General features: G+C 36.1%; 1 protein-coding gene across 1 annotated transcript in view; it reads right to left on the minus strand.

The window, feature by feature from the left end:
* Nucleotides 1–401: 401 nt before the first annotated feature.
* Nucleotides 402–12,079, minus strand: part of LOC104122698 (protocadherin-9) — a 693,340-nt gene continuing 681,662 nt past the window's right edge. The window contains 1 exon segment of the mRNA XM_035890417.1: nucleotides 402–775. Coding sequence (XP_035746310.1) covers nucleotides 402–775 — 374 coding nt within the window.

Consider the following 12,079-nt stretch of genomic DNA (forward strand, 5'->3'; position numbering starts at 1 on the left):
AGTTTCAGTTGTTTTGTTTGCAATATGATCTCAAGTATAATGGTCCCAGCATAGATCAATGACAACAAAAGCACAATTTTCTAACTGGATATTCTTTTCAATCATTGCAATCCACTGAACTTTCTCACTCTCTCACTCTCCAAATGCATCTTCTGTTGTTCATAGCAGCAGTCCAGGGTCAAAAACCAAACAAACAAAAAAAGGATATTTGCGAACTGGAGAGATCTCTGCAGATTTTAATCATGTACATCATACCTTCCACAGTGCTAACATAAAGATATGCATATCTCTGCTAGGTGAAGCATAGTTCTAGAGGTCTACCCAGTACATAAAGCTCTGACACACACACAGTATTAGCAAGTCTAAGTAGGCTAAAGTCATTGGTCCAAAGTAACCATTTCTTATAGCTGGTGCTCCTTTGGACTCTCAACAGCTCCTGAGGCCTGTTTATAAGACTTCAAGTTGGCCAGAGGAATGTCAGTCATGTGGTTTCCAGTGTTGAAATGGCCCTCACTGGAACCATACTGCTTTCTGTCACTGAACTGGTTTCTGTTGCTATCTTCTTTCCAGGTCCTGGTCAATGTGTGTCCATTAACTAGTTTGTCCTTCTTAGCCCATTCTTTCTGAGGTGCAAAGGTGGAGAGAGGAGACTTTGGCTGTTGGTATGGGCCCAAGCTGGGAGGCATCCAACAGTTGTCTGAGTGACCCAAAACCAGGCATTCTTGAGTACACATCTCTGTAGCTTCAGCTAATCCTCGCGGCCCAAGAGGCCCATCTGTAGAAGAAAAACAAACAGAAAGAAGAAAGGGGGTGAGGGGGAAGACATAATATTAGATTGTGATATTTGGCATTAAATTTATACATAAACCTTATGAGAAAATGAACAATGATTCTGCAATAAAAATTTGTGCTGGTAAATCCTAGATACATTTTCATTCTGTTAGAGAATAGTTGCTTTGTAGGGCATATACTCTTTGTATATACTACCTACATAGTTTTCAAAAGTGGAAATACAATTTAATTAGCACTAAGTTATCAGTCTCAGATCCTACTATGAAAAAATTTAACTCTCTTTTTTGGACACACAAGTATAATAGAGACAGGTAGGTGAAAATGTCAGAGGAAGTAAACATATGCTTGCAGACTCTGAGTGAGAATTAATGCTGCTTGTAAAGGCCAACAGTCTGGATGTATTCTCTTCTGCTTTCAACTCACTTGACTGCTGCCGAGCCTTGGTGAACTAACAGCCTTCCACAAGCTGAGAAAAAATTATACTATCCAAAAATGGGTTTGCCCAAAGGAATGTTCTATATGCAAGATTATTCTGATGTCTACTATTTTATGGACTGGGGTTGGTGCATAGTTATAGACATCTACCCAGTGCATTAAACTCTGATGCACACTCCCAAGAAGGAAGTGAGAAGTTAAACTTTGCTGGATTTAATATGAAACCATGAAACACTTCAAAACATTACAACAGGAAAGAGAATAAAATCTTCAATTCTTCTGACCATTAGATACATATCAGATAGCTGCTATGCAATCATAAAAATCAAGGGGTAAATAAAAAAAAGAAGGCTCATGTAAATCTTGTGCTTGATAAAGAACCTTTCTCATAATTCTTTGTAAGTCAGGAATATTAGATCACAGGAGACAGAAAAGAAGTCTGCTGAAGTACTATGCATGTTAAATATCCACAACATTTTTCACACACCATTGAGGACACAGCTGGCCAGCTGCAGGCATCTTGCAATCAAGCAGACAGGTCACTCATGTCTCCAGCAACATTAAATCCTTCTCAGTCTTACTGCATTTCTAAGTGGCTGAATTTGCTCATCTGATCAGACTGGATGTATGAGGAAGGGCAAGGCAGGAAAAAGGCAGAGAAACTACTTTGTGTGTCGTTGTTAGGTATTTCTCAATATCTGAGATATGCTTTGTCATGATTCTTTGCTAACTGTATTCTAATTTTGAGCAAGAATTTTGAGACGCCTTTTGTTGACCTCAGAGTAAATCAACAGGCTACTGCTGTAGACATTCAAAGAGTTAGAGAGACATTTTTCTTTGATTAAACAGCCTTGTGACAGATAGGAAATTATAGATTGATTTTTGAGAAAGAACCTTAGCAGGTAGCAATGAATAGTGAAGTTATGAAGCACCTTAAAAAGCCGTACTAATCAGAAAAATAAATGTCAGTCATGTCTCAGCAAAAAAAGTGTATCTTTATAATGATGTAAATGACAAATTGATAAGTGATAACTTATCAAAATTATAAGTAAGGACATTCTAACGAAGATTTCTGTGTTACAATGCCAAAGAATATTTCATTCTCCTGTACTCCATGCGTATACAATAAATTACCCTTAGTAACAGATCTTTTTCTGAATACTGGAATTATCCCAATTAATTTTACGGAAATTGCTATTTTTTCCCACTTGTTTGTTTGTTTGTTTGTTTTAGCTGGCACATAACAATTTATATTTGTAAATTCCACAGATTATCAACCTACTGCTTTTACACACACATATAGAAAATGCAATCAGGTATATTTCTACATGTTACAATGTAATTAATTAATCTTCTTATATCTGAGTAGCTCCTTTTTTTGAATATCTGGAGAATATCCAGTACACTGTTGATGTGAGAGAATATAATAAACCATAATAAAGGTTACCTCTGCATTCACCGTATAAGAAAGTGTTGTATTGCTGACGGATAGAACATGTAAAATGTATAGAATCAATGCTGTTTTCCATTTAGGTCAATACAAGATGAAATAATTAAGCCGGAACCATTAGGAAAAAAAAAGAAAAAGCAACTGTAAAGTAGGAGCTTAGGAGAGATTTGAAGGAGAACGAAGAACCTTGATTCTAAAATGAGATTGTGATAATTCCCTGGAAGAGACAGATCCTTTTTCCTATAAAGCTCTTCTTTGAATCCTCTAATATGAAATTATAATCAAAGAGGGGCAGCTAATTAGTACAAAAAAACACACAATAATAAGTAAATGAAATACTCATGGTATATTGCTAACATTTGCAAAGGTTAATCTATAGGTTAAAAGCTGGTTGTTTTGGGTTTTTTGGTTTTTGGTTTGCAGGTTGGGTTTTTTTTTTTTTCTGACAATAGGAATTTAATTTTAATTAGGTTTTTTTTTTCCATTTTCAGGGGAAGACAGTGAGAAGTGGCAGAACTATTTTCAACCTTCCTACTCTCACAGTATAATAGTATCTTGGTGACCAAGAAGGAAATGTTGGCAGGGATTAAAACTTTCAAAACACAAAGAAAACCCTTCACCATAGAATTTAATTTGAATTTCATTTATTGAATTTCATTTAAAGAAATACAGTACATGCACTCTGAGCTTCCAGTATACAGTGGAATGAAAGGTTAACAGGCGAGCTTTCAGTGCTATAGTTCTGAAGCGGATAAGTTACTTTTCCTGTTTAGCTAAATAAATTTCAGAAGATAAGACATTTATTTCCATTTAAAATGTAAATGAGAGATAATCTGGTTTTACTTAGGACTAAATATGCATGTGGCCCTATAAGCTACATGTCAAACTCTTTGGAAGATTTACTTCCTGTGTTTTGCTTTCTTTAGTAACAGTTCGAGGAAGTTAATGTTGTCAAACTCAAAAAGGATTATAAACATCCTTTGCTTTAGCCATCTTTAAGTTGATAAACTTTCTGGAGAGCACTGGAATATTTAGATATCTGTTACTGAGAAAAACAAACAGGAATAGGGTAACAACACCTGTTCAGGAGGAGCAGCTCCTTGGGTTTTTTTGGTTTAACAAAATACCACTGTCCCACTGAGACTTCAAAAAGTAATTATTGCGTACAAGTCCTCCTCCAGTCAACTTTCCCTATGCAGAAATTTCAGTCGAAGGCAAGACCACGGCAGGCTCTGTAGTGGGCCAGTTACAAATTTTGTATGGATGTAGGTCACATCAAGTGACAGATATAGACAGACTGAGGCCCTCTTCTTTAAGGGGAAGACTGGGAATCCCAGGGCAACTCCTGTAGGACACTTCTTTTAGCTGTATACATTTTCAAACAGCTGTGAGGTATGTTGTAAATCTTCAAGCACCTCTACATATGCCTGTATGTAAAAGTCTATGAATAAAATGTATGTCCAGAATTGAGAACAGGTTCAAACCCCTACTCAAGTAAGTCTATAAAATACAGGGAAGATTTACTTGCCTTATTAAAATATTGTGAGGTTAAAGTTTACAAAATACCTTGCAAAATTTCATCTAATATATAACTAATAATTATTATTTTAATCACTTTTGGTTTAAACCATCACAGCAGAAAAATAAATCCACCAAGTATTTATTTGTATTTTTTTAGAATTGCAGATTGTTAAAATAATATATTTTATTGTTGAGCTACTACAAGGAATGATCATGTTTACTGATCCAGGATAAAGGCAGCTTCATTCATAATGCATGTGGAGCCTGTCACACCTGATCTCCAGTTAAGGCCCTTAGATACAAGCATAACGTTTCTGTAAATATTATTGTTAATAACAGTGATGATCAAGATGTAGTGGAGTCTATTAATGTCCTACTGTGAGATGCAAGAAGAAGATGAAAAACTAATTTGGGAAAAAAAGGACTGCACCTACAACAAAAAAAAAATGGTTTTGTTCAATGTTTGTTTTATGTAATTATGTCCTCAAGTACAGACAGTTTATTCTTTTCTAAGACTCCTTATTATTCACATTGCTATTCAGTAGCATAAAGCAAAATGATCATGAGCAGTATGATGGGAGAGAGATCTTCTGGGGGTAGCTTGCACTGAAGAGTTGACTGTTTTGTATGGAGAAAGCATAATGTTGACTTAATGGTAATTATCTTTCTCCTCGACCACTGCTGAACAATAGCTTTCACCCAATTTTCTAAAGTTGTTTCATTACCACATACAATGACACCACTTAAAAACCTGTTCCTGCTGCTTTAATTTTATAATTGCATTAATTTGTTTCCTTTCTCTTCATAAAAATGTCACTGAAAATTCTGCATCAAGTTTTTCTACACTGAAGTACTTTATTGATGGGGGGAGGGATGGGGGGTGTTCAAAGTATTTGTTCTCTGCAGAATCTGTAATATATGAGTCTGGTTATCAGTCTTGGCTGCTTGAATATATAATGACACAAGTGCTGATAAAACTGTACAAGCCATCTGTCTCTGGAGTTAAATGTTTTGAAAGCAAACACGAAAGTGCATAACAAACACTCCCTTAAATTGTCTTTGTAAATATTTATATCAGATCTTACCCAAAAATAATTTTTTGTTGTTATTTTATTCTGTTAATGGCTGTCAAGCAGAGGCATGACTTGCCTACTCAAAAGCAGACAGGTGTAAGAAGAAAAATAATGTATGCCACTCAAGAGCCAGTCGTACCTTAATGCTGGAATTTCTCTGTAGTCTTTTATCTCTTTTTATTATACCCAGAAGCTAAATTGATATTTCATCGATTAACTTACTGCTGCAATTAGCAACTAGCTTCTGGAGCGTTGACCAGCTGCTTTTCAACCTGCTTCTTTAAAATTCTCTTGCTTAAAGCCAAAAAATTCATTCTTCAAATCTGAAACAGTCAAGACCACAAGTTCCACTCAGTGAGACTTTTTTCCTCAAAAAAATGAATGGGCACTCTTTGCCTGAGGGCACTAACATTAAGTATAGTGGATTTGAACATGGCCATAGCTGTGTTTCAGACAATCGCAGTTATTTAACTTCTCATATTGCATCTTAAAAAGAAAAAAGAAAAGAAAATAACAGCGACAACATTTTCAGCTCTATTTAACCTCAAATAGAGAAAACTTTGTTGAGCTTTCATGAGCTACTTTACTAAATGACCTTTTCTGAAACCACATGTTTTTACAGCCTTCTCCACATAAATTGGAATTAAAATGACATTATTACATTTCACAGAGGTTTTTCAACTACTGTATTTAATAAGTATAAAACCTGGAAAATAGTTTATAATGAAAAAGATTATTTTGATTATTTTTTTCTCTTAAATATTAGCCAAATAAATGAGAAAGACTGTTCTTTATTTCTAGCTTGTTATAAAAAAAGAAAAATCCAAGACCACAAAGCCACATACACACTGTGCTGGATGTAGATTTCTGGTATTATTAATTAACAGCAAGATTCTTCAGTGACTACTAAAAATATATTTGTAGTGGCTTGTTGCATGGGCATTCTACCTGGCACAGTCAGTGCTGATAAAATCACATTCTGCCCCCAGTTCCAAGGTCCCTGGATTCCTACCACTGCTGCTACCAGTTTTGGTAGACTTATCACGATCACCTTGTAACCTGTTGCTTCTCTCTCCCCTTCCTGGAGTTGCATCCTCTGTACTCACGTACAGATCAAGAAACCCCTGCTAGTTCCTGTTCCCTGTCTTGGCCCAAGCTTGTTTTTCATCACTACTGAACTAAATAATACTGTAAGGTTAGCTCATATCTGCATTACTTAGAAGAGATAAGCTGCCAGAATCCTTAGTTAACACAATAACAGGAGGGACAGGGAGCCCAGGGGGGTAAAGGTGTGGGGAAAGTACTGCCCAGCATGCAGAAATTCAGCAACTAAAGTATTTTCTGAAAAGACAGGAAAGCCTGGCAGAGTAAGATTTTCTACACAATTCTGTGAAGTACTTAAATGATCCAGATGGCTTCCATAGAAACGTCGGTGTCTAAGATCTAACTATAATTTCAAAAATCATGTATGACTTCTTTGATTCCATGGGCAGCTAAATTTTGAAATGCAAGATTATTCAGTTACTTGAAATTCTTCCTCTAAACAGAATTGCCTCAGTTTTCTGATGACTGAGATTGTTTCATGCATAAATCTTTTCAGAGTTAAGAAAGTAAGTGTTCTGTTCCCTTCATACCTTTAATATCTCAATGTGGTAGGCATTTTAACAATGTATGCCAACAGGTTGCAGCTTTGAAAAATGTAGCAATGAAGTAAGTTTCCCCCACCACCACAACCCCCCCACCCCGCCCCAGTTTATACCCATAGGCTGATTACAGGAAGGGCATCTGCCTTTTCTTTTAAACACTGTGCAGAGGCCACTTGTTGTTAGAACACTTCTGGAGGGTTCAGCTCCAGTTCCCTTTTCTTCCTGTTAGATTCTGGCCCTTCTCTCTTACAGATGTGAATGAATCAGCCTCAGTCTTGGTAACAAGACCTCTTCTGATAAATAAGAAAAGTTCTGTAATCCTTCCTGCAGTGGAGACCATACTATGATTTCTTACACATGTAGGGAATGCTGAAATTACTAATCTACTGTAGAAAAGGTGTTTGTTAACATCATGATCACTATTAGAAAGTGTTGTGTATTTCTTGCCTGGAGTTCCTTTCACCTATAGCTGCTCCAGTGCAAAAGCTACAATGAAAAGGAGTGTTACTTAGATTGCTTGGTTGTTTTTTTCTGTTGTCCTTACTAGAAATTTAATACCATTACCATTTACAAGCTACACCTCCATCAGTAATGGCTCTACTGTCAATATGTTATTTTTATCTAGCCTAAATTTCTGTGCCCATTTCGTGTTACTCTTTCTGCATTGGAATACATGTGTATAAATCTGTATGCATTACCATGTGTGTGTGTTCAGGCAATAGTCACATACCATAGAATCCACACTTTGAAGCACTGGCAGCCTAGACAAATTTTTAGTTCCTTGCATTTTCCAAGGCAAGACACCTTCCAAGAGTTGACACCTTCCAAGAAACGGAATTCACTTTGCAATGCTTTTCAGAATAAAGCCTTTGTTTTCCTATTTCTGCAGATGGGAACAAATAGGCTGCTTTATCTACTGTCCAGCTAGATGCAGAGAGCAGGTGCCACAAGACTACATTTGCATGTGCTATGCCTAAGCAAATACACTTAGTGAAAGCACATAAAGAATTTCAGCAGAGTTTAATAGTTTAAAATTGTTTATAATCCCATGAAGTCTTCCAAACCAGCTTGTTTGGAAATGGCAAGTTCAGTCTACAGGCAGGCCACATTTACATCTCTCTGCCCCTGCCATCTAAACACACCCTTGAAATTATTTCAGCTGCATGCTATTACCTTTCTGGTTTAGTTCTGGGGTTTTATAGCAGAAATTAATTAATACTGAATTTATTTGGGACTTAACCCTTAGCTACATCTCAGAGTAAAAAATACATTTTTATAGCCTAGTGGTGGTTCTTGGTTGTTTGAAAAGTCACAGAGATTTAGCCAAATTCTAGCCCTCTGTTGTCCAGAGAAGATAGCAAGCAGCCCTAATCTCTACAGAATACAATTTATGCAACTGCCGAGCTTGTGAGATACTAGGGGACAAGTTTAGTTAGTGTTGTCTAGCCTCTATGAATAGATAGATGAATTGATTGTTGTTAGACTTGCGACCATTCTGCAGGCAAGTTAAAACACCCTTTGAAATCACAAGTGTGTCTCTGCAAACAAGAGTGTAGGAAGGCGTTCCAAAGCAGTCATGATCTGGAGTGTTGCTGAGTTGCCCACTGAACAGCTCAAGCCTGGATGATTCAGTGCTATTCACTGGTCATAAAACCCCAGCTCTGTTACTTATCATGGATTGCACATTGCCTATGTTCAGATCTCTATTTTTGTTTTTGTTTTTGTTTGTTTGGGGGTGGATTTTTTTGAATTTAACTGGGTGAAACTTTATAACTTGTAGTAAAAAAAAGTAGGTTCACTAGATAATCTAGTTGTTCTTTCTGGTCTTAAAAATCTATGTATCAACAAATATTAACATAAAACTGTATTCTGTATAAACTTTCACTGACAAATGTAGCCAACTGTAGTGTACCTTTCAGAAATACAGAAGATACAAAATAATATCTGGGATTGTTATTCTGGTTTAATGTATTCTGTCATTAAAAAACAAACAAACAAACAAAACCCCACAAATGAATGCAATTTGTATTCTCAGCTTAAGTGTCACATTGTGGATGCAGACAGTTACCTTCCAGGGAGAGCAGGAGAAAAGAAGTGCAAACAGGATTTGGCAAAAAAACCCTTTTGTTAACAAATAAATAAAGATTAAATGTTTTACACATCTCTCATACAGATTTCATTCTTTGGTCACAGATGAAAAGTCAACATTTGCAAATGGAGGTAGTCCAAATACAATAATACATGGGCAGCCAGAAAAGCAGATTCTCTCCCTGAGAGGATATTGTTATTTAGACAGACGTTATGGCACACAAAGAGCATAAAGCATATCTTTATAAATTTGCACCCATCTTCAGCATGGCATGGAACTCATCCATCTTCTCATCTGCTGAAGCTTCTCTGATGAAGCATGCTATCTCATCTAATCTTATTTCCTCAAAATTAGCATTTTTTCCTGCACATACATTTAATTTTAGCAGGACAATCAAACAAATCAAAATTCCACAGAGGACTCAAATGAACCTTCTAAATTTGATCGGATCACTTAATGAGACAAAAGCACAGTCAGTGTTCAAGTATTTGGAATAATATTCATTTTCAGCATGAATCTTTTTTTGTTATGTAGCTCTTAATTTTGCTGCCTAAAAAAGTCTTTATTCCCAAAAGGTGATGATGGATGGTGATAATAAAATATTTATAAAGCATCCTATGGTCACAATCATTTACCATCTTTTTTCTTTCACACCTAAATATTTATGGTACTTGATCAAAATATTTCGTTGAATTGATTTACAGGCAACCTGCTGAGACAGCACCATTTCTGACATGGTCACATTTTCTGATCCATTAATATGCCCCAAACATGAACCTGCTGTCAGTCAAATACAACTTAAGTCTCAATTTGGAAGATTCTGTCAACTGTTTATCATAAAATCAAATTTTGGTAAGTAATTTCTACAAATTGCATGTGAGAAAAGGTAGGATTCAATGTGAAAAAAAATATTATTCAAAATGAGAAAGAGTGGCAGAATGCTGTGAAACTGAGCTGAACAATATTTATTTCAGCACTGTACAGTTTTGTAAACTTTTTATGCAGCTGCTATATGCCTGACCATTAACTCATGTACAGCAGAAAAAAGAAAACCAGTCAACTGGAATTTAATTTGATTTTTATGAGTTTTAAAAGAAATCTAAATTAAAGACTTGTTTTTACTGATCACTCTAACTTACTTACTCTCTAAGTAAAAGCCTGATCGTCTGACTTCTGATAAATACAGATTATGCCTTAAGGGCAGGCATGATACCTTGCGATTTTATTGAAGTAAGGATATTGGCTTTACTAATCCATAACTGAATAAAAGCACAGTTCATCATCATATATATATATATATGATGAACTGGGCTATCTGTACAAATATATAAATAATGTGTTTTATTTGCATATATAGCACATATTTTCTGTATTTTTACTTGTATATGTATGCTTTATATATATATATTCTATCTATCCATCTAAGTCCTTTATCTTCATTCAACAACATAATGGAATGAATGGAGTGATGCATATTGAAGTGAATGGAATCACTCACAAAATGAGCAACATAACTTCTGTGCTCAAGTTGGGTATGCAGTCATCCTAACCTCCTTCTGCTATCAATGGAGAGAGAAGCATTTGCACAAAGTGATTCAGCTCTCTGAAGACCTGACTCACTTTCTAGACGTGTGACTTTCTGTCCATTGACAAAAAGGGAATCCATGGATGTCAATTACATCTAGCTCTATGTATTCAAAATGAATGTGATGAGTCTAGATTGTTGTTGCCGTTCCAGAAGATATTAGATTAATTCACTCTGATCTCTTGAAAATGCATTTGAATAAAGTTTTTCCATTATAAGTAAAATGTTTCCAGCAGCCAGTCAATAAACCAGCAGACAGCTACACTATTCAGAATACCCAAATGGCAGTGCATCTCAAGCGTAATCAGGAAGGAAGGTTCTGTGAAACCTGGAAGAGACTTCCTGGAGGGAACCTTGTGTAGTCAAGTTATCTTTCAGAAAATTAATACATCAGAACAATTCCAGTTATCCACACTTTGAAATAGGTGGAAGACCCAGAAATGCTGCTACTTATAAGAGAGAGAAGACTGTGATTGTTGAGGTTTCCTGAAGTCTTAAAAGTAGGACAGATCATACAACTAAAAGCCTGGAAAACAAAACTGTGAAAAAGTGAAAATTAGTAAATTTATGGGCGAGATTAAGACAGGGATCTTTGTAAATTATTTACTGCACCACAAATCTATTTGAGTTTTAAATCAGGGAAAAGCTTTATATTCCAACAGAGACACATATGGCTTTATTTCCTGTACTTATCTCCAGGATATTCTCAGCCCATATTTAAGATTAATGAAAACAAAACCATCTATTACATTTTCCTGTAATCTTGAAATATAACTAATAATAATATTCACCCATTAGTTTAATATATACTTGATATCTTAAGAACAAGGATTTCTTTATCCTATTGCAAGAATATTTTTATGGGAGGCATTGTATTCCATAAAATGTAACTTATTCTTTAAAAGAACACCACATGTTTTAAAGTTGCATAAAAATTTGCTCTTTCAAGCAAGTTCCAGAAATAGCAGTAGGCTGAGTGTCCAACAGAACTTGATGAAAAAGACTGGAGAACTACAGAGTATGCAAAACATAAGCTTACTCCTCTTATTATCCACCACAGAAATGTGTAAAGAGGAAATCAGGATAGAATCATAGAATCACATTGGTTGGAAAAGACCTTTAAGATCATCGAGTCCAACCTTTAACCTAACCCTGCCATCCCACCACTAAACCATGTCCCTGAGCACCTCATCATCTATCCTTCTTTTAAATACCTCCAGGGATGAGGACTCGACCACCTCCCTGGGCAGCCCATTCCAGAGCCTGACAACGATTTCAGTGAAGAAGTTTTTCCTAATGTCTAGCCTAAACCTGCCCTGGTGCAACTTCAAAACATTCCCCCTTGTCCTATCATCCACTACCAGGGAGAAGAGGCCGACCCCCACCTCCCTACAGCCTCCTTTCAGGTAGTTGTAGAGGGCGATCAGGTCTCCCCTCAGCCTCCTCTTCTCCAGACTAAATAACCCCAGCTCCCTCAGCCACTCCTCA

Source organism: Egretta garzetta, unplaced genomic scaffold (assembly GCF_000687185.1).
Source record: "Egretta garzetta isolate BGI_Z169 unplaced genomic scaffold, ASM68718v1 scaffold282, whole genome shotgun sequence".
Lineage (NCBI taxonomy): Eukaryota > Metazoa > Chordata > Aves > Pelecaniformes > Ardeidae > Egretta > Egretta garzetta.